The sequence below is a fragment of the Canis aureus genome, chromosome 32 (assembly GCF_053574225.1).
Source record: "Canis aureus isolate CA01 chromosome 32, VMU_Caureus_v.1.0, whole genome shotgun sequence".
In the NCBI taxonomy this organism is placed as follows: domain Eukaryota; kingdom Metazoa; phylum Chordata; class Mammalia; order Carnivora; family Canidae; genus Canis; species Canis aureus.
This window is the reverse complement of record NC_135642.1, coordinates 20,005,799-20,030,719: the sequence shown is the minus strand read 5'-3', so window position 1 is coordinate 20,030,719 and position 24,921 is coordinate 20,005,799. Positions and strand designations below refer to the sequence as shown.

Below are 24,921 nucleotides of genomic sequence, written 5' to 3'. Positions count from 1 at the left end.
CAAGCGGCTCGACACTCCTCCCGCCCCGTGAACAGTCCAGGTCGGGCAGTCAAGTCCGGCTCAAAGCACGCGCTTGCGGGCATCCCGCCGCGGCCTCGGCCTGCAGGCCAGCCGGCCCAGGCCCCCGCTCCCGCTCCCGCTCCCGCTCCCGGCCGCGCAGGGCCTCTGGCGTCACGCCGCCTACGTCACGCCTCGGCCCCTCCCCTCCCCCTCCCCCTCCCTGCCCTTCCGCGAGCCGCCATTTTCAACTACCGCTGCGGCGTCTTTGGGCCCTCCTCGGCTTCCGTCCCAGATGATCCCTCCCCGAGGCTGCCGCCGCCTCCTCCTTCCCCCGGAGCTGGAGCCACCCCCTCGGCCAGTGGCGTAGCCGGACTCCGTGTCGGGGCCAGCCAGATAGGGGCGGAGGTCCTGAGCCCGGGCTCGACTGGAGCGGGGGGCCATGGAGAAAGCGGCCCGGGGCGTTTTCCGCAGCGACTAACGCGGGCCCGTTGCGGCTGCAGGCGCCATGGACCGAGCCCCCGCCGAGCAGGTACGCGGGCTCGGGCTGGGCCGGCCGCTGAGGGTCGCCGCTCGGTCCGGGGGGGGCCGTGGGCTCGGAGCGGGGCCTGGGCGGCCGGAGCCCGCGGCTTCCTGCGGGAGCAGACTGCCCCCGCCCGGGAGCCCGGTGCGCCCCGCTCCCGCATTGTTCCCGAGGCCGCTCCGGGGACCGGGGGCCCCTGCAGCCGCGGTGCTCCCCTCCCCCGGGCTGGGGGCTCGTTTCTGCCCTCGCTCCGCGGTTTGGTGGAAGGGGCCAGAGGACCCCCGAGCTGTCAGTGCTCCCCCGAGGGGGGGCGGGTTTGTAACTTGGAGCGGGTGACACCCCCCCCCTTAGTTCTGGAATGTGTTTTCGAGGTGGCCAGGCTTTCGAAGGCTTCTCACCCAGAAAGACTGTCAGAGAACGTGTGAGAACCACAGATGCAGATGCCCAGGGTCGTGGGCTTCTCACAACGTTCCATTGAGCAAAAAAAAAAAAAAAAAAAAAAAAAAGCATTGGTGTTTTGTTTTGTTTTGTTTTGCTTTTTGTTTTGTTTTGTTTCTTTTTTTGCGGTGGTTTTAGGGAAGTGTTTTAAGACAGAAGACACTATGGTTTTCCCCTGCCTCTCTGACCAGTCACTTTGCAAATAATGTCTTTGAAAAATTGGGCTTCTATTTTAAGAGTGTTGGATCCGAAGTATGAATTCATTTCTGAGACCGTTTTCATATTCCTAGAGTAGTTCCATTAGTAACCTATTTTGTTTTTGATTGCATTAAATTCTTGATTATCCATGCGAGTAGTTGCTGGGAGGCAGGGGTGATGAAAATGTAAATGATAATCCAAAATAATAGTCTCCTCCCCCCAAGTGTTAGTATTTTCCTTCCTTGAGACCTTTACCAAACTACTTAAAATTTGATGAAATCGAAGTTTATTCACTGTGCGTTCTCTTCAGTGGAACCCAATGTAGAGCGAGGCAAAGAGATGGAAAAAGAGACCAGTGATTTGCCTAGTTATTTTACAAATAGGTAATTAGTATCGGAATAAATGAGACGAGATTTCCAAATTCCTGCATATATGTGTACACATAGCTGGTCAGAAGCGGTTTTGATTTTGAAATCTGGCTCTTTTAGCAGGCAGATTCCTAGTTGCGTATATTTGTTTTTACAAAAGCTTTAATTTAAAAAAAAAATGAGACTATGGCTTTGAAAACAGTGAGTTTTATAAGATAATACATAGATTTCCAAAGCAAAATTGATCAGAGCCTCTTGGCTGTCCAGTGACCCAGAGTATTCTATATATATATTCAGTGAAAAAAAAATTTTTTAAGGCATCTGTCAGAAATGCGTTTAATTTCTAAGCCTGACAATTGAATAGAAAATTTTCTTGAACAGTTTTCTCGTATATACGTCACTAATGAAAAGGTTAAAGTCTTTGGTCCTTCATCATGATGCCAGAACTGTAACCAGTAATGCTACCATATGTATACTTATGGTTCCTTTCATCTTAGAGGAAATATAATTAACTATTTAGCATAGCTGTTTGTGTGTGGCTATCTTAACAGCAAATGCTATGAGCAAATTATTTAAACCAGAGAACCTATTCCTCTTTCATCTTACATCTTTCCAAAGTCCACAACCTATTAAAATGTAGAAATTTAAGTATTAGAAAGAAATCATGAATGTAGATTTTCCATTGAAGAATTGCTTCTTTTTTTTTTTTTTTTTTTTAAACTCTAGTATCTCCTGCCTCTTCCCCAGCCTAATCTTAAGTAAGAGAGTAATTCTAACCACCCTCTCTTCCCACCCGCCACATACTTACAGGACACCAAGATACAGAAAAGTGATGCTACTTTGCCTTGTTCAGGCTGGAGGCAGTTAATTCAGGGGTCCATGGATGACCTGGAAGGAGTGTGCTTCATTTTATATTAGCATTTTTCTGGGGCAAGACTCCATTATTTTCATCATATTCTCAAGGGAATCTGTCACTGAAAAGAGGCTAAGAACCATTAATCTAGTGGTAGATTAGGGGCTAGAACTGAGCTTTTTCCACTTTGAGTTCTTGATTGTTTCCACTATACCATAGAGTAATATACTTTTATATATATATTTTTTTATTTTTATTTCTTTTTACTTTTTTATTTTTAGTAATGAAGTGAATTTAGGTAGGCAGAAGTCACTAAAAATATATGTGATACGTGAATTTCCATTTTCTCTCACAAAATGTTTGTGTTTTCATTTTAAACCAGTACTGGTTTATATTCAGAATTTTTGGGAAGGCCTGCAGCATTATAACATACTCATAATATTGTAGTGGTTAGCAATTTATAGAAATCTGATTTTTAAAAAATAGTACTTAATACAAACTGTGCATTTCATGTTAACCTAATTGAAATCCTTGGAGTATTGCACAAGTGTAACTTAAAAAAAAATCCAAGCATGTTTTGCATGAAGACATTCAAATTGCTCTTTAAAAAAAAAAAAAAAAAACTTTGTATAAAAGGGTAAATTGTATGTATGTTGATCAGAATTATAAAAAGTAAGTTACTGGGAATACATGCTAGATAATAGTCTTAATTGCAATAACGACTGTTTGAAAAAATGTTATAACCAAAAGAGGATCTCAAGAGTATTCTCGTATAGCAAGCAAGCAAGCAAGCAAGACTGTATTAAATCAAAACAAGTAATTTAATTTTAATTGCCAGGGTTAGATGTTCTAAGAACAGTTATTACTTGGTGTAATGCTTTTTTTGTTTTGTTTTGTTTTGTTTTTGCTCTTAAGGGGGGGGGGGTTGTAAAGGGACATGAAGAATAAATCATGGAGTTTATTTGTTCATTAAGGCTTAATGTTTCTATTTAAGGAAATTTAAGACAGTGTTTTGAGATTTTTAAAAAAATAAACAATGGCTTTAAAAATGACAGAATACTTGAAGTTCACAATATGTTTTGTATTATCAAATGATTCAAACATTGGCTTAATTTTTAGTAAGTTAACATTAGATAGGCTCTTTTAAAAGCATTTACAAGACTATTGGTCACCAATGTCTTTAAGTCTTAGAAAAGCAAACACGTAATGTATGACTTCATGCAAAGTGCTGTTTACTAATAAAGATACAAATCATCTGGCTTATAATTTTTTCCTTTAAATAATTGATAAACTTCAAATCGTATCAGCGTTGCAAACTAAGTATATTCTAAATAAGTTACTATAAAACATTTATGATTCAGTAATACTTGTAGTTGATCTTTATGACTAAGTAAATGATTTATCTTAACAGGTTTTAAAAACAGTACTTTTGTAATCAAAAGAAAGTAAAATAACTTCGGGAAATTTAACTTTTTTTTTTTCCAGATTTATTTATTTGAGAGAGAGTACGGGGCAGGGGGGAAGGGAGCAGAGGGAGAGAGAGGGGAACCAGACTCCCTGCTGAGTGGGGAGCCCAGTGTGGGGCTGGATCCCAGGACCCCAAGACGATGACCTGAACCAACACCAGGATGTTCAGCTGACAGCCATCCAGGCACCTTGCCAACCTTTGGAAATTTAAAAAGACATTTTTCCCTAAGCCCTCAATCAAGAGGAAATAAAAAGGTAGAATTATGAGATATTGAAAAAGTAATGCATATGAAAGCCTACAGGATGTGGCTGAAGCTATACTCTGAGGCAAATGCATAGTCATAAATACTTTCATTATTAAACATTTTAAAGGTAAGTAAAATTAAGTGTCCAGGGCTAGAAGTTAGCAGGAAAACCCTACTGAAAAGCAAGAGAGGAAAATAAATATAAACCCAGAAATTAATAAATTCGATAAATCCAAAAGCCAGTATTAAATTTAGAAAGCTGGGGGATCCCTGGGTGGCTCAGCGGTTCAGTGCCTGCCTTTGGCCCAGTGCGTGATCCTGGAGTCCCGGGATCGAGTCCCGTGTCAGCTCCTGGCATGGAGCCTGCTTCTCCTTCTGCCTGTGTCTCTGCCTCCCATTCTCTCTCTCTCTCTCTCTCTCTCTGTCTATCATGAATAAATTTAAAAAAATAAATTTAGAAAGCTGATTTGTAGAAAAGTACCATCAGGCACCATCAGGATTAGGTGTGGTCTGTTTTAACAAAAGAGGAAAAGATTTGAATAGTAAATCAAGTTGGCAGTCTCAGTTAAGTATTTTGATTTTTTTCTCAATGTTTTCTGAAGTCTTGCAAAACTTACCTATATAACTACTGCAATCGATTTGGCACAAATGTTTCCTTTCACTGTAAGCCATTGCAATCAGAAACAATACAGCTAGCACGTATCTCTAGCCATTTCTTCCTTTGGAAGAAATTTATTTTTCTTTGACCATGAGATGTAAAATATCTTAATGTTTGATATATTGTAATTTTACCTTAGCATGGAGAGAATGTACAGGGTTTCCATGGTCATATTTTTTTCTGTAGGTGTGTGGTAGGTACATAACGAAATTTTACTGTGGGAGACTGCCTTATTATGTTCTTCTTCAGTTTTGATTTTAAGTGGGTGTTTTTTTCTGTTGCTTAATCTGGGAAAATTATTTGTGCTCTTCTGGAGGTTCTATTCCAGAAGAGTTTAGTGTGCATTTCCTGCTGTTGGGTGCTTCATAGTAATGCTTGCTCATTTTCCCTAAACCAGTCTAGTACAGCACTCGTTCCAGAACATGTACTCATAGCATATATGTTGAATTTTTATAGGCTCTCAGTGATCTGAGTGCATTTGTTTAATACACTCTGTTAAAGAAGGTTTTTATACCTTCATGTTCTGATAAATTCTTGGGTTTTCTAGCTCATTCACATCAAAGAAGTTTTATTATTGACATTTGTTTTAGTATATGCTAAATTTAAAAGGAATGTAAAACTGCTTTATGTTTTTATTTTTATTTATTTTTTTTCCTACCATAGGCTTCTGGGATTATTAGGATTTTTCATTAATTTGGAAAATCCTGAAATAATTTCTGAAAGATAGAGATACTTTACTAAGTAGATAGTTTTTTAAGCAAATAGTACAGGGAGAGTTAGACTTTGTGTAGTTTAGACTTATTTTATATTTATATTTACTTTAAGGAGATAACTCTGCTATAAAATTTCTGATTTCTGAAAAATAGATCTTGTCAAAAGTAGACTAAAAAATTCAAGCTGAGGAATATCATATGAAGTAACTAGTCTAATTTTTTCATAATGCTTTGTTGTCCACTGTATAGGACATTTTTCTTTGATTCTATACTAATACAATTGAAATATTGCTGGAATTTGTTACTTAACATATTGTCTACATGGGCTTTATTATGTGGAGTTTTAAGAATAGTTTGAGATCTTTATTTTTTAGGCCTGAGAAGAGCAGATGCTTCATTTTAATGTGTGATACTGAAAGCCCTAAAGTCACAACAAACAACTTTTAAGACCATAGAGAGTTGTAACTGTAGGAGAAAGTTTGCCAGCCTGTTCCTACTAGTGACATCTTCTGTTTTTGCAGCTGTTCACTACAGCAGCTTCTCTTTTTTGCTAAACACAAAGGATCACTTCAGTGTTTGTGAGTTTTATTGTTGAACTCTGATATCTAGAATTGCACTTAGAATAGAAATCTTATAAACTTTAATATTTAAGAGCATATACTGTGTATATGTACAGATATCAGTTATAAGTTATGGGTGACACTTTTTTGATAGTAGGTTACCTAAGTTCATGAAACTTACAAAGTAAAATGAAACTAAGTATAAAAACTTGTTGCAACTTTTGACCTGAACAAGAATTTGAATTTGTTGTTACCAAAGTAATTTATGGGTTGGTATTATTTGGGGAAAGGTGTCAGGAAACATATTATCTTTAGATTATCTTATTTCTTAAAATTATATTAGTATAATTTCTTTTTCATATGGAAATTTGATATAACCATACTCCGTGCTTTAAAAATGTCCTAATACCTTCTAATAAAGATCTATAAAACTTCTCAGAGAGTTCTCATATGTTTAAAAGGACTTCTCAGATTTTTCAAAGAAATCCTAAAAATTACATTTTTAGTGTAGTGAAAATGTGATTTAAATTTTCCCTCTTTTTATACCTATGCATGAACTATATAAGGCAAGTTTCCACTATCTGTGCATTCTTGTTGAAAATCAGCTTTCCCCCCACCAATTTCCTCCTGGCAGAACGTTTATTAGATTGATATTTTATATTTTACACAAGTAATTTTTGAGTTCTGATGTCAGTTTTGTTAGTTTTGAGTGAAAATTACTGACTTAAGACTATAAGCATTTGAAGGAGTTTTTGCTTTCAGGAAATTCAAGAAACCAGCTTCAGCTCATAGATACAGTATTCATAAGGCAAGTACTCTCTTTAATTCAGATTTGGTTAATAGTGTAAAAATAGATTTCAAAGTTTAATCAGGTAGGAAGGATAGTGAATTAATATTGCTATAAATAGTTCAGATTTCTTCTTCTGCCTCACCTTTTTACAAGCATTCTGAATATTTCCAGTGGACTCTTTTTAGAGAATGGTTTATCTGAATAAAGACTCTCTGTTGACTATATGTCCTTAGATTTTGTCTTCAGATTTTCTTGCATTTGTTACTGATTACTTTTGTGAGAAGCAAGCCTGAAATTTATTCTGGGAACTCTGCCTTGCTCAGAGCTTCCAATAAATGCCATCCTACTGGAGAGAAAAGTTCTAGTTAGGACTGTTGCTTTGATTTGAGCAGTTGAAACACTGGATTGCATTTCACTTATTGGTTTCTTAAAGAAGTGTTTAATATCTTTTTAGATTGTGATATTTATGTGGCTTTTAACATTCTACCTTTGTAGAATGTGCCTATAGGTTTTTTCTTTTTTGTAATTAAATTGTAAATATTTGTTGTTAAATACAGAAGGAAAACTCCATAAAAACAGTATATAGATAAATGAATTATAAGATGAATACCTTGTACTTGTCACCCAAGTTAGGATATAGAACTTTGCTAGGCATTCAGAAGCTTCCCAGGTACCTCCTCATGATCTCAACTCCTTTTCACATCAGTAATTTCATATGAGTAATTCCTATCCTGACTTTCATCCTGGGTCTTACTTGCTTTTCTTTATAGTTCTGTCACCCACCTGTGCATCCTAAAATACTTTAGTTTTTAAAATAAATATTTTAAGTTTCTGTAGATTTTTAATTTTTTAATTTTTTATTATTATTTTTAAAGATTTTAGTATTTATTCATGCGAATACACAGAGAGGAGACAGAGAGAGAGAGGCAGAGGCACAGGCCCAGGGAGAAGCAGGCTCCATGCAGGGAGCCCGACATGGGACTGGATCCTGGGTCTCCAGGGTCCCGCCCTGGGATGAAGGCAGGCGTTAAACCGCTGAGCCACCCGGGCTGCCCTTCTGTAGATTTTTTAATCTACAGAAATATATACAAAATAAACTAAAATGGGAGTGCCTATTCTGGATTATGTTAGTTTACTCAAGTTGTCTACTGGGAAATAAAGTACTCATTTTTTTCTCCTACTTTAACTGTGAACCAAAAGTTTTTTGCCCTTATGTTTTCTTTCTTTTTTTAATCTTAGACATTTTCCTTTCTTTTATTTAAACCGTACTAATCTAATTTCCTGAAATGGACAAAAATATTTTTCAGTCTAGTCAAAAAAATATAAAGTGATTATCCTTCAGAACTCTAATGATTTTTTCCTCCTAACAGAATTAGTTAAAAGCACATTGTTTTGTCTGAAGAGCTAGATTTCTTTACTACCAGATTTATTTTTGGATTCAAGTCTAACTTCCTTGTACTCTTGATTGTTTTAACAGCTTTGGTTACATAAGAAATGACTTCATTAAAATGCAATTACTTGATATGCTATTCCCTGTTTTATTTGATGGCTTTGCCTAAATAATCATATTTAGTTATTTTAATATGACATTGCTGTTCCCTTTGGATGTTTTGTAAATACTGAGATCTAATTACTATTTGTAAACACTGACTCTTCCATTGTTAGATTGTGAATTTGTATTAAGGTTTTTGCTCTTTTTTTTTTTTTTTTGCTCATTTATTAATAGTGTGTTTTACTTTCTCTTTGAAGAATGTCAAGCTATCAGCTGAGGTAGAACCATTTATTCCACAGAAGAAGAATCCTGATACATTTATGATCCCGATGGCACTCCCAAATGATAATGGAAATGTTTCTGGTGTAGAACCAACTCCAATCCCCAGCTACCTGATTACTTGTTACCCATTTGTGCAGGAAAACCAGTCCAATAGGTAATCTGTTTATTATCTTTTTTTGTGGGGCGGGGGTCGGGTAGGGAAATACAGAAATTGGCATGGCATACTTCTTCATTTTTTCCTTTTGTAACTTTTTCTTTTTTTAAGTTTATTATTTTTTTTTAGTAATCTCTATAGTCAGCCTGGGGCTTCAACTTGTAAGTTTGAGATCAAGAGTCCCGTGCTCCACTGACTGAACCAGCCAGGTGCCCCTCCATTTGTAACTTTTAAACATTAACCATTTCTCTTTTTTAAGAAAAGTAAATAAACCCAAATGAAGGAGAAATTTGAAAATTGTTATTTTCTCATTCTTTCTAAGAGGAAATAGAGTTTTTTGGATGTATTTCCTATAATAAGTCATTAAAATTACTTTGAAATAAGTTGATACAAGGGGAGGAATGAATATTCAGAAAGTGGTGAACAGAAACCCTTTTTTAAGAATAAGTATCTAATCAATTTTCAGAACAGTCTGGCATAAGAAAATACCAAGAGATAGTCTTTAACATTGAGGCTTTTATGGTTAACGTATATTTCTAGATTCTGATTCTAGTTTAAATTTAGCTTCTGTGCTATAGTCACAGGGTGATTTAGCCAAATGCTTGCAATTCAGATAATGTGTGACCTAGTGGTTAGGGTGTTACTTGTGATAGTCATGATAGCCTTTTTAACCCTGCTTAGACTGAGTGATTAGTACTTTGTTGATGTAGCTCATTTTATTGCTGTATAAAAAGTATTTTCAGCCTCTTTCAATTAATATCACACATAAAAATTATATTTCTCTAGCACTCTGGGATAAATGGATGAGGCCCAACAGCCCCGAAGGTAAAGACAATCAGTATTCCTACATACCTATAAGCCATCACGTGGCACACTAGTGTGCCAAGGTATATTCTTTCAGATATAGTCTTTTATTTATTTATTTATTTATTTATTTATGATAGTCACAGAGAGAGAGAGAGAGAGGCAGAGACACAGGCAGAGGGAGAAGCAGGCTCCATACACCGGGAGCCCGACGTGGGATTCGATCCCGGGTCTCCAGGATCACGCCCTGGGCCAAAGGCAGGCGCTAAACCGCTGCGCCACCCAGGGATCCCCTGGATATAGTCTTGATGTAAGAGATATGAGGCCACTAAGCTGCTGTATGAAATATTAAGTATTCAAGTTAATGATCTCTAAAACTCTAGTTTTGGAGATTGGACAAAGAGTAAGGGATCCTTCTCAATTGCAGTTAATGTTATATGAAAAAATTTTGACCTATGTTTGAAGTGACTTATAAACCAAATTTAATAATACTATTTTTTGGATTTGACAAAATAGCCAAACGTAAAGTACAATTAATTTTTCTTACTGTACTAAATAATCTTTGAGAATTCGTGAGTAAACCAGCCAGCAGATTAGATATATTTCTTAAATTATGACAATGAACATTTTTCCATTGTGCTTTGTTGTGGGGTAGTGAGGAAAAGCTCAATGCTCCCCTCCCCATGACCCCTCATTCTTCAGCAGCAACTTTCATAAGGACTACTGAGATAGGAAGAACCTTGCTGATGCTTTATAGGAATTGCACTAGAAAAGGTTCTAATGCTAGGGATAGGATGGCAGTGGACCGGCTTGCCTCTCTTCTTCTTTCCCTTGGACCTGGAATCTGTTTCCACTGCCAAGGAGGGGAGCCAGGAAGAGCTTCACTTGGCCAAATGGTTCGAGGAGTATGAGAGAGAAGTAGGAAGCCGTGCGACTGAGCTGAAGAATGAGAGGTGGAGGAATCAAATCACCCATTTAATGATCACCTTACGCAGTGATCACCTTACCCTGCTTTTTGCAGAAGGCTGTCACAGTTGTTAGCATTGGATGGGAACTTTGGACTGCCTTTGTTTACAGATCCAGCAGCTAGGTATTTAACTTCTAGGCAGAAATACCTTGAGGAGGTTGAAGAGAGAGTTACAAATAAGAATGGTATGTACTTTTAAAAATCTTGGAATGCAGTAAAACTATTAGGTTAAATTTCTTTATACTGTCATTTAAGTTGTTATTACATGTATCTAATAATCTCTAATTACAGCAAAGAACTTTATAAGGTGATAATTTTATCTCCTTTTTATTGTGAAGCCACTGTTCTATCCTTTTTTAAGTTAAAATGAAGTAAGAGCTTTTGCTTCAGCATTACCTTTAGACTCGTCACTAGATTGTTCTTTTTTTATTTGATTTTAACAGACAGTTTCCGTTGTATAACAATGATATACGATGGCAACAGCCCAGTCCAAACCCTGCTGGGCCATACCTCGCCTACCCCATTATATCTGCTCAGCCACCTGTTTCTACAGAGTATACATATTATCAGCTGATGCCAGCACCATGTGCCCAAGTTATGGGATTCTATCATCCTTTTCCTACACCTTACTCCAACACCTTTCAGGCTGCAAATACTGTAAATACTATAACCACAGAATGCACTGAGCGTCCAAATCAGCTTGGACAGGTCTTCCCATTGTCCAGTCATCGAAGCAGAAACAGTAACAGAGGACCAGTTGTACCAAAAGTAAGTGACTTTGATATTTTTATTGTTAATAATAGTGTAGGTAATTCACTATTTGTATTGATTAGCTTTTGATGCTGAATTTACTATAAAACATTTCATTCACTATTATAATCAAGGGTAGAACATTTATAAAATAGTTTTCCCTGTTTTTATTATGCCTTATTATTTTTTTTAAAGATTTTATTTATTTATTCATGAGAATACACAGGGGAGAGAGAGAGAGAGAGGCAGAGACACAGGCAGAGGGAGAAGCAGGCTCCATGCAGGGAGCCTGACGTGGGACTCGATCCCAGGTCTCCCGGATCATGCCCTGGGCTGAAGGCGGTGCTAAACCGCTGAGCTGCCCGGGCTGCCCTGTTTTGCCTTATTCTTAATTGATGATATGATTTACAGTCACCTTCAGATTCCTTCAGAGAGTTTTATGTCCTCATAATGTGTAAATATTTCCAAATTATTTTAATTTAGTGATAAGAATTGCATAGTGTTTATAAGTGGTAGTTTGGATTCTACGCTAGTGGTGTGGAATGACTAATGCACTTCATTATATTTCAGTCTTCAGAAACCAGTAGGAGATACTATGGAGAACATTTGTGATTCATTAAATCCCTTCAACTTCATTGTTGCTATTCTGTGAATTTTTAGTAGCAATAGCACTTTGTTAGTCAAGTGTTGCTTTACTATATTATCTGAACACAGGGTCTCCTCAGGCTGAAGAAAATGAAAGATAAGTGTGTGAAACCACTCTTAAGATTAGTCTTTTGACTATGTAAAAAAGAGGGAGACATGAAGAGCTTGAAAACAAGAGATTTGAGATTTATTCTATATAACTGTTTCTTAACTAAAAGGATACTTTTATATTGAGGCCTTAATAGCAAGGCATATAAGAAGAGAAGACAAACCATGTTTCTTCTCAGCACTTTTGAGCTAATAGATGGTAGAGTGAATTCTTTCTTTCTTTTCTTTTTTATTTTTATTTTTTTAAAGATTTTATTTATTCATGAGAGAGAGAGGCAGAGACACAGGCAGAGGGAGAAGCAGGCTCCATGCAGGGAGCCTGACGTGGGACTCAATCCGGGTCTCCAGAATCACGCCCTGGGCTAAAGGCGGTGCTGAAGCGCTAAGCCACCGGGGCTGCCCCATAGAGTGATTTCTTAAATGCATTTTATAGCTCTGTCATCAAGGAGTTGATGCCTTCCTAGATTCCTTTAGTCCAGCTTCTTCAGTGAAAAGTTTTTGCTGTCTTCTGGCATACTTTTCACAAATTAAAATACATACATGCAGCAGAGGTTGCTTTAAAAGGCTTTTATATTTTATAGTCTTTGTTCGTGAAAACATTGGGTCAGGGGAAATTGTTTTGGGATCTCTGGAGAATGTAAAGAATAAGTATTGGAAATTAGGTAGTAGTATATAACTTTCAGATGTTGAAGAAACATGACTTCTCAGAGTGCATTTCCAGCACTTCAATGTAGGCAGTTAAATTCAAAGTTCCATTGTATAAATCGCTGTTTTTAAGTGATGAATACTGGTGTTTTAAAAAATTAAGGAAAGGATCAGCTTTCTTATATTTTCTTTTCAAGCTCTAAAGCAGAATTGTTTTTGTACTTTTGCCATCATGAAAGTAAAACTTATCCGTTGGATAAGCTTTCACCCTTTTCTAAATAAATATTTATAATCTCTTATATAATATGATTATACTTCTGTCATTTACTAATTATTGATTGAGAATAAATGAAGTAGAAGTAATTACAATGAATTAATATTTTATTAATCATAGTAGCATTAATAGTTATTTGAAAAATTGTATTAAAATGTGTGTATAATAATTTCATGTCCTACGATTAACTGCAGATAATTTCATGAATTGCTAACACAGTAACCCTCTCTCCCCATGGATTGGGAGCCACTAATTTAGAGCATAAATTTAGATGTGTTTTATAGTGGATGTATATATGTATTTTAAATGTTTAATACATTGAGTAGGTTTTTAAGTTATTATTTTTTTGTCGGCTTAAATCAGCAACAGCTTTTACAACAGCACATAAAAAGCAAAAGGCCACTGGTGAAAAATGTAGCTACTCAGAAAGAGACAAATGCAGCAGGTCCTGATAATCGATCAAAAATTGTGCTTCTGGTAGATGCTTCACAGCAAACTGGTAAGCAGGGGTTCTTATATATATATCACTGATTTTTATCTGTTGTCATGTATTGACTTTATAATTGTGGACTGTACCACTTTTCAGGATTCTAGACTTTCATCCTTCCATTTATCTTGCCACTTTGTGAAACTCTCTAGGAAGATAAAAGCAGTCCATGAACATACAGTGTTCTTTCAACTAGTTTGCTGGCTAATGTGCAGTTTTGAGGAGGATTTGAGGTGTCCTTATCCCCATATAGTAGTGGAGCAGTTCAGAAATCAGAGTTGGAATTTTGCAGGCATTGTAGGAATTTGAGGACCCATTTTTGCAAATATCAAAATTGTATTTTTTTTTTAAAGATTTTATTTATTTATTCATGAGAGACACAGAGAGAGAGAGGCAGAGACACAGGCAGAAGGAGAAGCAGGCTCCATGCAGGGAGCCTGATGTGGAACTCGATCCTGGGACTCTAGGATCACACCCTGGGTCAAAGGCAGATGCTAAACCACTGCGCCACCCAGGGATCCCCAAAATTGTATGTTTTTATAACTACTTTAAAACCCTTTATAGGGACGTCTGGGTGGCTCAGTGGTTGAGCGTCTGCCTTCAGCTCAGGGCATGATCCTTAGAGTCCTGGATTTGGGTCCTGTGTCGGGTTCTCTGTGAGGAGCCGCCTTCTCCCTCTGCCTGTGTCTCTGCTTCTCTGTGTCTCCCATGAATAAATAAATAAAATCTTAAAAAAAAAAAACACCTTTATAAAATACTCTAATATAGTATTTTTATAGAAAGAACTTGGCAAGTTTTCTGTGCCACATCATAGATTGGAACCATACCTATGAGTGGCACTATCCTCTCAAACAAGTAAAAATTTTGGACTAGTTGTATATCATTTTGTCCAGAGTTTTTTAGAGGACTGTATAAACTTTAAATAAGGAAGCTTTATCATGGTAATAGTTAAAAATTAGTATTTTCCAGTTTATATCATTAAATCCCAATATCGAGTTAGATATCTCCTTACCCATTCTCATTGACAGTAGTAAAAAAATTTTGTTAATGATCAAGGCCAAGAATTAGATCTGTTCAAAGACACATTTACTTTTTATCCCTATAGTCTCCACTCTGGCTTAAAATAAATTTGATGATGCATACTTTCTTTCATTTGAGCTGTACCTTTTCTTTTATGACATCAGCTCAGTTATTTTTTTTACAATTGCTTAGATCCATTAGGAGTAAGGAAGGATCTGGGAATCAGTTAAAAAGCAATCTTTCTATAATTTGTATCCATAAAGCAGTGTGATCAGTGGACTAGCAAATGCTTGAGATGCTATAGAAAAGAGTAACAATATAATATATTTACAAAGTTTTCTAGGTTTTTTTGATTGTTGCTGGTCATAGTGACTGACTTCTATGTGCTCTAAACCCTGGGACTGCTTTTAAAAATCTTTACTTCTTTAGTTTGCTCATTAAGTGACTACAAAGACAATCTTCTGATAAGAATTAGGCAATGAATAGATGAATATTAGCAAAACTAAAGGGCAGCCTACTAAATGGGATAAGATATTCGCAAATGATATATCCAGTGGAGGTTAATATCCAAAATATTTACACAATACCAAAGAAAACAGATAATCCAATTTGAATTGGCTAGAGGACCTGAATAGACATTTTTCCAAAGAAGACCCACAAATGGCCAGCAAACACATGAAATGATGCTCAACATCACAAATTATCATTGAAATGCGGAGCAAAACCACAATAAGATATCACGTTATACCTGTTAAAGTGGCTAGAATCAAAACGAAAAGAAATATTAAGTGTTGGAGAGGATGTGGAGAAAAAAATGTAGTGGGAATGTAAATTGGTGCTGCCACTATGGAAAACAGTATGGACATTCCTTAAAAAACTAGAAATACCAGATGATCCAGTTAATTCCACTACGGAATTTTTTTTTTTTTTTTTTTTGGACAGCTGAGCTCTTTTACGATCAGACTTTGTTGGAGCCAGTGAACAAATGTTTTCTCATGGAGATCCCGGAGAAATAAGGCAATCGTTTTTTCTTTGTGGGCAGACTTAGTTGGCCTGAGTTGGGTATTTTACCCAAAGAAAATGAAAACATCAATTCAAAAAAATATATTCCCTCCTATGTTTACTGTAGCATTATTTACAGTAGCTCAGATAAGGAAGCAATCTAAGTGTCTTTAGGTAAATAAATGGAGAATGGATAAAGAAGATGTGATCTGTATATATAATAAAATATTACTCAGCCATAAAAAAGGATGAATGAAATCTTGCCATTTGTGACAACATGGATAGACTCAGAGGGTATAATGCTAAGTGAAATAAGTCCGATGGAGAAAGACAAATACTGTATGGTTTCACATATATGTGGAATCTAAAAAGAAAAAAAAAACCCTGCAGAAATAAACCCATAAACACAAAGAACAAAAACTTATGGTTGCAAGAGGGTTGGGGTTAGCTGATGGTAACTACGCTTATAATGAGCAAAGCATAATGTATATAGACTCTTGTAGCATCTCTGTGTGGTACACTTGAAACTAATGTAACATTGTGTATTAACTGTGCTTAAAAGAAGTAAAAAAAATGAAAAGTGAAGGTAAAATTTGATTAGAAGATAGTACCTTTTATCAGTGTTCTTTTTTAAAAATATTTATTTATTTATCATGGGAGACACACAGAGAGAGACAGACACATAGGCAGAGGGAGAAGCAGGCTTCCTGTGGGGAGCCCAATGTGGGACCTGATCCCAAGACCTCGGGAACAGGGCCTGAGTCAAAGGCAGATGCTCAACCACTGATCCACCCAGTCATTCCCTTTTTATCAGTATTCTTAACCTTTAATTTGTTTTCAAGTACTGAGGATTGTGTATTCTATCAGTATTTTTAACTTGTTTTTAATTTCTGAGGATTAATTCGTATTAGTCACAGGTAGGATGTATTAATGTATTTAATGAGTTTAATAAGATGACTAGATACAGGATATTATACAAAAGTACATTTCAGTGTGTTACTAACAAACAGGATTTGAGAAGAGATGCCACTTATAATAGCAACAAAAATATAATAAAGTTTTTGAGAATAAACTTTATAAAAGATGTACAAGACATTTATGCAGAAAAGCTTAACTTTATGGTAGGACATTAAAAAAAAAAAACAAAAAAAAAAAACCTAAATAGCCTGTCCATATAGGATGATTTGATACTATAAATGTCATTTTCCCCTAAGTCCGATTGTAGGTTCAGTGCAGTTCTAATAAAAATTCCAATAGGAATTTTTGGGGAATTTGACAAACTAGTTCTAATAGGATCATTTGAGAAGAAAAGGACTTTTCTTCTAAATATCAAGACCTATTAAACAATCTTACTTCCTATACCCTTATACAAAAAATGCAGTCTACAAAAAGAACAGGGTATCCAGAAACAGACTCACGTGTATGTGGAAACACATATGTGGAAAGTAACAGAGATAGCATTACAGATACCTAATTTACACCCCATGCAAATCTTTTTTAGGTGGATTAGGGACAAACAGGAAAACCACAGTAGAAGAAAATATAGGCAGGTATGTTTATGACAGTAGGGAGTGAAGTATTTCTGTAGTAAATTCTATCAAAAGTGAGTGAAAGAATAAGCCACAAACTTGGAAAAGATTTTTACCATGCCTGCAACTTTTTAGTTGTTTCAAATTCTGAGGAGTATTAGTATGAAGGTATTAAAAAATTCATATAAATGAATAAGAAAATGATCCCACCTTGTTCTTGGGGCCATGGGACACAGTCCCAGAGGGCTGAAACAATTTGGCAGGACTCAAGATTCCTAGGAATCTTTCCTTTGACCCAGTTGTCCTCCTGTGAATGTATCCAAAATGGATATATTTCCCTAGAAAGAAAAAGGACTGTGGATGAAAGATCCAAATTGCAGTAGCACACTGAAAGCTTCCCAATGTTTAGTAACAGGTGACAAGTCAAGAGAAGTGTAGAATATCCACTCAGTGGAATAATATGGAGCCTTCTTACGTTATGATTATGAACATATACATAATATTAAATAGCCCAACTCAAAATTGTATTGACGCTGTGTAAAAATTATGCATGAAAATATAGAAAAAAGAAAATTGTTATTTGTTAGAGTAGGAGGAGATTGCAAGAATTTTTCTTAATGTCTTTTGATTATAATTTGTGAAATACAAAAATAAGACAGCTCAATAGAAAAATGGGCAGAAGTCAAATAATCCAAAAATAAAATTAATTCACAGAAGGGAAGACGCTAGTGGCTAAAAGCATCAGGAAAGATGCCAAACCAAAACAAATAAACAAACAAACAAAATGCCAAACCTCATTATTTAATGAGCCAAATTAAAGCCCACAATGAGCCATTTTTTATATCTAACAATTGGCAAAAATTATAGCCTACTATCAAGTATTTGGTGAATATGTGGATCACTGTGGATATTTATATCTTGCTGTTGGGTTGTAAACTGTTTTTAAACAGTCTGACTGAAATTGATTTGGCATTACCAAGTAAAGTTGAATATTTGTACTCTATAGGTCCCAGCAGTATTTACCTTAAAGCATCTTCCACATGCACATATACACATTCAAATATCTGTATATGAGTGGTTACAGCAGTATTATTTAATAATGCAAAACCCCAAAATAGTCCCAGTGTTCCATCAGTGGTATAAAGGATAAATAATACTGTGTGGTATGTTCATCATACAGAGGCATTCTAGATTCCAGTGATGTTAATGAATTATAGCCACATGCTCCAGAATCTCAAAACTAATGTTGAGGAGATGGGGCAGACTGGGAAGCAAGTCACAAAAGAAAATGGACAGTATAATTTCATTTTTATAAAGCAAAAACTGCTAAATTACATGATTTGTATTTTAGGAATACAAAAATCCATGAAAACCTATTTTACAAAGTGAGGAAATGATAAACACAGAATTCTATATAGAGGTAACTTTTGGGGGAGGAAGAGGATGCATTGGTAGAGGGGGCATGCAGTAGACTTCGAAAGGATTGGTGATGTTATTTTCCTTAAAATAGGTCATGGTGGTTTTAATATTTATACAAATATTTTATTTTCTTATCATAGTAAATACATGTCATAAACCAACTTGTCAGGAGTATCTTATCTTTTGATGGTCTTTTAAAAAATTTTTTTTACTTGTTTTCTCCACTTACAAAGGTAAATATCTGCATTTTCTTATGACCTTAACGATAATTTAACAAGAATTTATTAGTTTGGTCCTCACAAAGAGATGTCATACTTTCCTTGCTTTATAGATTTCCCATCAGATATTGCTAACAAATCTCTCTCGGAGAGCTCTGCTACAATGCTCTGGAAGTCCAAGGGCAGGAGAAGAAGAGCCTCCCACCCTACTGCTGAATCCTCTAGTGAGCAGGGCGCTAGTGAAGCCGACATTGACAGTGATAGTGGCTACTGCAGTCCCAAACACAGCAACAACCAGCCTGCAGCAGGGGCTTTGAGAAATCCCGATTCTAGCACCATGAATGTATGTAATGCTGCTTTGATTTCTTTATCAGTCATCTATGTCAGTATTATCTTTGTATCTTCTTTAAAAGCTTAAGTATATTTTCATTAACAATTCCTGTAGTAACAGAATGGGTCAAAATGTATTTTGTATATTAATATGAAAAATATATATGGAGAAATATTTTTTCTAAGATTGTAATAAGCATGCTTCACACTAGACTAAGTTATGAAACATTTTGCAAGGCATATGGTGTTGACTCTTAAGCGGAAAATAATTGTCTTTTTTGTTTTTATTTTTAGCATGTGGAATCATCTATATGTACAGGTACTTATTTTCTGCATAGTGTTTTTGCTATACTTTCTTCTTTGTCCATGTCAGAGTTTGTTTTTAAGCATGAAGCTTGCTGATGCTACAAAAAAAATTAGAAATCTTCTGAAGAGATTCACATTACTTTGGAAGTATAGTTGAGCTGATAAAACTTGAGAAAATTTCTCAGTTGAAAAATTGAAGTATTCTGCAAGATGGCACTTATATTACTAAGAACTGAAATACTACTTAAAGTTTGTAGAGAAATTTCCAGTATTACATTTATAGTGGCTGATTTTCAATACACAAAACTAAGGCATAATTTAGGCTTTGACATCTTTCATAAATAAATCATATTTTTAAATCTCATTGGTTATAGGTAGTGTAAATTGGTCCAATGTAACCTGCCAGGCAACTCAGAAAAAACCTTGGATGGAAAAAAATCAGACATTTTCTAGAGGTGGAAGGCAGACTGAACAAAGAAATAATTCACAGGTAATTTGAATTAAGTTGGAGAAACTTGAATTATTATAAATGGTATAGTGGTCTTGAAGGGCAGTGTCCTTAATTTTTGGAGATGCACATCAAATTATATAATCATAAAATATGATATCTGCAACTATAAAATGGCTTAGCCAATAAAATTATTATTTAAATAATGAAACAAAATGCCAAATGTTGACTGTAAGTGATGTGTGTATAGGTGTGTATTGTGCCATTTTCTACTTTATTGTATTTAAAAAATATACTTGGATATTTTATACTTTTAAAAAAGAATATCCTCCAATCCTGCTTTATCTGCCATAACTTTTTCTCATCCACATAAGAAATTTAAAGGCATTTTAATGTCATAAATATTGATTCTTTGAACTTTAGGACTGTGGCCTAGTTCATGTGTCTTTACTTGACCATAAACTCTACAAGCTACACACTGTGCTTGTTACAGGGACATAGCAATTGCTGCCTCATGCTGTAATATAGCCAGACCGGGCAGCTTCCTGGTGTTGGGGAACAAAATCTAGCTGCATTACAGCAGAGCAAGTTATATACTGCCACAGATTTCCAGTAACTTGTCTTCTTGTTTTGGTCATTTGTGAAATCGGAGTTATTTGTCGGTCAGCATTTTTCCTTTTCAGTGTTTGGGTGGATTTCTTGGGTTCCTTAAGTCTGTTTAAGGTATTAAAAGTATTACATGAATAGATCTGTGGATGAACTGAAATAAGAGTAAGTTACTAGTGCATTAAATAGACCAAATACAAGTATTTGCTCATTTGCTTCCCTGAAATGAAGTACTTCAGGTGCACCCTAACATTAATTAAACTGCCAGGAAAACAAGCAAAATAATGCCCTTTTCCCTATGGTTACTGCAAAAATGAGTCATTGTTTGTGACAGGCATGTGAGACAGTCTAGCTTTAATTTGATTAGAAACAAAAGAGCTAAAACAAGAATTGTTTATATAGATGAGGTAAACAAAATCTACAGAATGTTTCATTAACTGCTGAAATTTTATGTTGGAATCAAAACTTGTTAGACTGTTACTTTTGGTGTCCATAGCCCACTGGAGAGGAAGTAATATGGATATGGAGCCTTGCAACTGGTGAGAAATAGTAAAAGAACAACAAAAAATTATGTAAATATATGTAGTATATTAGGTCTTGTTTGTTTCTCTCTTCATTCCAAAAGAACTGGAGCCAGATGTTGAACAATGTGTTTTCTACTTCTGATGTGTTGTTATACTTATTCTTAAGTATGTATTTGTGTAATTTGTGATGTGCAGAATCTTTTTTTTTTTCTGTTAAGTCAAAATACTTTCCCCTTTGGCAATTTCTGATTGTTTTTAGGAATTAAAAAATATTTTAGAAATGAAATAAATATTCACTTGTATTTTCAGCTATCTTTTTATAGCATAATGTTGCAAGAGCTTTTTATATGAGATTTTGATGCATGGTATGATAATGATGTAGGTTTTCAGAATAGTTAACTAGTTGGCCTAAAATTGTAATCCATTCTTTTCTCTCATTTGCTAATTTCTTACATCTTAGGTGCTGTAGCTGTGCTGTTTTGTTCCACTTATCAGAATTTGATACCTGTACCATGCTGTTTTAACTATGATCTTTATTTTTACTGGTGTTTTTACATTTAAATAGGCGGTTTTTTTCTATACTTTGTCATAATCTTAATTTTAAACAATGGAGAGAACCTAAAAATTTGCATTTTAAAAAATGGTTTTACTTTGTGAATTGGTTGAAAAATAGAAGAGATGAAAAAGATGATACAGTGAAAAAAAATCTCATTTTCACCCTGTCTCCCTTTGTCTTCCCTATATCTGTCCCACTTTTATTAGTTTCTTGTGTATTTTCCTAGAGTTTCTTTATGTCATTCTAAGTAAATACAATTATCTATCTTATGTTTTATCCATTCCTTCTGTGTTCTGCCTTCATCACTTAGCAATGTATCTTGGAAACATTTCCATAGTATTACATGGAGGGCTTCCACACTTTTTAAAAATATCTCCTAATGTTTGGAGTATAGATATACTTATTGATTTCTATAGCTGTCCTCTTAATGGACACTTGAGCTGTTTGTAAGTAGTTGCTGTTAAAAGACATGCTGCAGTATTGTTTAGAAATACATGTGTATACCAATAAAGTAAATTCCTAAATGAGGGACTGCTGAGTGAAAGGGTGAAGTCACTTCTTTTATTTGATACATCAGCAAAAACTGTCCCACTAAAGTCTCAACAATAACATAAAGTGCCTTTTTTCAGTATAGCTTCAGAGATCATGTATCTTCAGGATTTCAGATTTCTGCCAACTAGGTGAAAATGGTGTATTAATGTTGTTGAGCTGTTTATGAGCTTTGTGTATTTTTTTTGTTAACTTGTCTGGCCATATCTTTTGTATCTGATCTATTTTTTCTTTTTCTTTTTTTGGTATATTTTAAAAGTTTGATCAAGGTCTTATCAGATTTAAAAAAATTTTAAGAGCCTTTAGTTCATAATACAAGTTACAAATATTTTGGTTGCCTTTCATTTTTTTGACTTTGCTCATTATTATTGCCATACACAAGTTTATGTTTAAATAGCATTAAGAAGTTTATTTTTAGGGCAGCCCCGGTGGCTCAGCAGTTTAGTGCCGCCTTCAGCCCAGGGCGTGATTCTGGTGACCCGGGAGTCCCACGTCGGGCTCCCTGCATGGAACCTGCTTCTCCCTCTGCCTGTGCCTCTGCCTCTCTCTCTGTGTGTCTCTCATGAATAAATAAATAAAATCTTAAAAAAAAAAAGTTTATTTTTATAAGTTGAGTATTGGTTTCTTTTTTTTTTTTTTAATTTTTATTTATTTATGATAGTCACACAGAGATAGAGAGAGAGAGGCAGAGACATAGGCAGAGGGAGAAGCAGGCTCCATGCACCGGGAGCCCGATGTGGGATTCGATCCCGGGTCTCCAGGATCGCGCCCTGGGCCAAAGGCAGGCGCCAAACCGCTGCGCCACCCAGGGATCCCGGTTTCTTTTTTTTTTAATGGCTTCTGGGTTTTAAGTCATAGGAAAGCTCTGTCCTTACTCTAGTGTTATAAAGGAATTTGCCTGTTTTCCACTACTGTGTTCATGTTCTTGTTTTTTTACATTTAATCTCTATTCCATTGGAAGTTTGTCTTGAGCATGGTGTAAGATATGGGTCCCACTTCGTATTTTCCAAGTGGCTACCCGAATCTCCAGCACCATTTATTGAAAAGACCTTCTCTTCACTGATTTTGATATTAACCACTTTCATCATCTGTTACATTCCTAGTTATATTGATTTTTATTTCTGAAATTTCTGTTTTCTATATTAGTCATTAAATTAATCTATCAATTTAGGGAGGATGTTTTACCTTTGTGAGGATGTTTTACCTTTGTGATGTGGTATCTTCCTATAAAGATGCCACAAAACAAGCAGAAAACAGTGTCTTCCTATTTTTGAGTCATCTTTTTTAGGAGGTAATTGAAATACATTCCATTTTGATCCTCATGAACTTTGTCGGGACCATTAGTTTCAGGTTTTAATTTAATCCTGGAGCTTTATGTCTCCAAGTATGGAAATCAAGTTCTATTTTTAAAAAATTGCTTTAGTGTTTGTAGCAACATTAATGCATATATACTAAATGGTTTACAATAGGGCTTATTTTGAAATATAATTTTAATGCCTTTGGAGAGCACTTTGCATCTACTTTTTTGTCATAGTGAGTGTCCAAAGACATGAAGAATTGTGCTTAGGGATTATTCTCTTGCTTTTTAGTCATCTCTGTCTTTGGCTTGAGTATTAGTACTCACTTCGGTGTTAATAATTTATGTGAATTAAGTTGTTTCTTTATTACATAGACATTATAAATTGCATTTACCAGTCTTGTATGAGCTTCTTTTCATGAGCCAGTTTTGAAAATTGCTTAATAGTAAAGTTGAGGTCATTTTATAGAGAACATTCATATAGCTACCATTAGATGCTAGCTAACATTTTATTGAGATGTGTTTCGTTGTGTATTCCTCTGTCCATATCTCTATCCATGTTTATGAGCCTATTTTAAAATGAAGTAAATATTTAAAATTAAGAAACTGTTGGGTATTTAGAAAATTATCTAGTTTCTTACACATTTGTTAGTTACAAGAAGTAGCCCAGTTGTCATGGTGCATATTCTAAGGAAGAATTAAATTTGGTGTATGACCATGTTCTGGCTTGTTCTGCTATACAGCCTACCTCCCAAAAGAGTATAAAAATTCTGTTTCTTAAAAAAAAAATTCTATTATCAGCAAGTCTTTGTGTGCATAATTTTGATTTCAGCAGCCAAAGCCTATATATTAGCACTTTCTGTACTAGATCTGCTTCACGTTCTGTTTATTGTTAGAATTTGGGGGGACGCTTTGGTGGCTCAGTGGTTGAGCATCTGTCTTCAGCTCAAGTCATGATCCCCGGGTCCTGGGATCGAGTTCTGCATTGGGCTCCCTGCGGGGAGCCTACTTCTCCCTCTGCCCATGTCCCTGCCTCTCTCTGTCTCTCTCATGAATAAATAAATAAATTCTTAAAAAAAAAAAAGAATTTGGGGGTAACTAGTAATTAGGATCATACTTTTCTCATCTTTTAGGGGTCCTGGTTAAGAGAGGCATTTCATGTTAGCTGCATTGGGTACTTAGGAGGATCTTGAAATGTCTTAAGATTCATAAGAATCTTGGCCTTACGACAATTGAACATTTCACAGATTTGTTAATGGGTTAATAATTTATGGATTGAATGAAAATTTTACTCTCCTAAATCTATTCTCTTGGAAATAAGAGTTTTAATTTTTAACCTTTCCTAGGAATTGTTTTTTTTTTTTAATAAAATCACAGATGTTAGAAGACTTTATAATAGTTTGATAAAATGTAGTGTGCAGTTTCTCCCAATGATAACATTTTGCAATACTGCAGTCCAGTGTCACAACCTGTATATTGACATTGATGCAGTAAAGATAAGAACAGATCCGTCACTGCAAGGATCTGTATTTCCCTTTTATAGTCACTCTCCTTTCCTTTCCCTGCCAGCCTCTCGTTAACTCCTAGAATCTTCTGATCTGTTCTCCCCTTTCTGTAGTTTGTCATTTCAGGAATGTTTTATAAATGAACTCATAGAGTCCTTTTAATATTGACTTTTTCACTTGCATGGCTCTCTGGA

The 24,921-nt window shown here is 35.7% G+C and overlaps 1 protein-coding gene and 1 long non-coding RNA gene across 3 annotated transcripts in view; one reads left to right on the top strand and one right to left on the bottom strand.

Annotated features, from left to right (window-relative positions):
- The first annotated feature begins 256 nt into the window (after positions 1 to 256).
- SECISBP2L (SECIS binding protein 2 like) overlaps positions 257 to 24,921 on the top strand; it is a 61,933-nt gene continuing 37,268 nt past the window's right edge. The window contains exons 1-7 of one of the 2 annotated variants that reach the window (XM_077881043.1): positions 257 to 529; positions 8,560 to 8,738; positions 10,953 to 11,277; positions 13,295 to 13,430; positions 18,720 to 18,949; positions 19,231 to 19,255; positions 19,617 to 19,732. In XM_077881043.1, coding sequence (XP_077737169.1) covers positions 506 to 529; positions 8,560 to 8,738; positions 10,953 to 11,277; positions 13,295 to 13,430; positions 18,720 to 18,949; positions 19,231 to 19,255; positions 19,617 to 19,732 — 1,035 coding nt within the window. In that variant the 5' untranslated portion in view covers positions 257 to 505. Of the gene's footprint in view, positions 530 to 8,559; positions 8,739 to 9,524; positions 9,564 to 10,952; positions 11,278 to 13,294; positions 13,431 to 18,719; positions 18,950 to 19,230; positions 19,256 to 19,616; positions 19,733 to 24,921 lie in introns of those variants that run through there. The other variant, XM_077881044.1, reaches the window with a different exon arrangement.
- On the bottom strand, positions 3,865 to 17,314 carry LOC144303193 (uncharacterized). The gene is made up of 3 exons (XR_013370248.1): positions 17,180 to 17,314; positions 10,550 to 10,657; positions 3,865 to 4,041 (listed from the first exon to the last, which is right to left on the bottom strand). It is a non-coding gene; the product is annotated as an uncharacterized LOC144303193 (long non-coding RNA).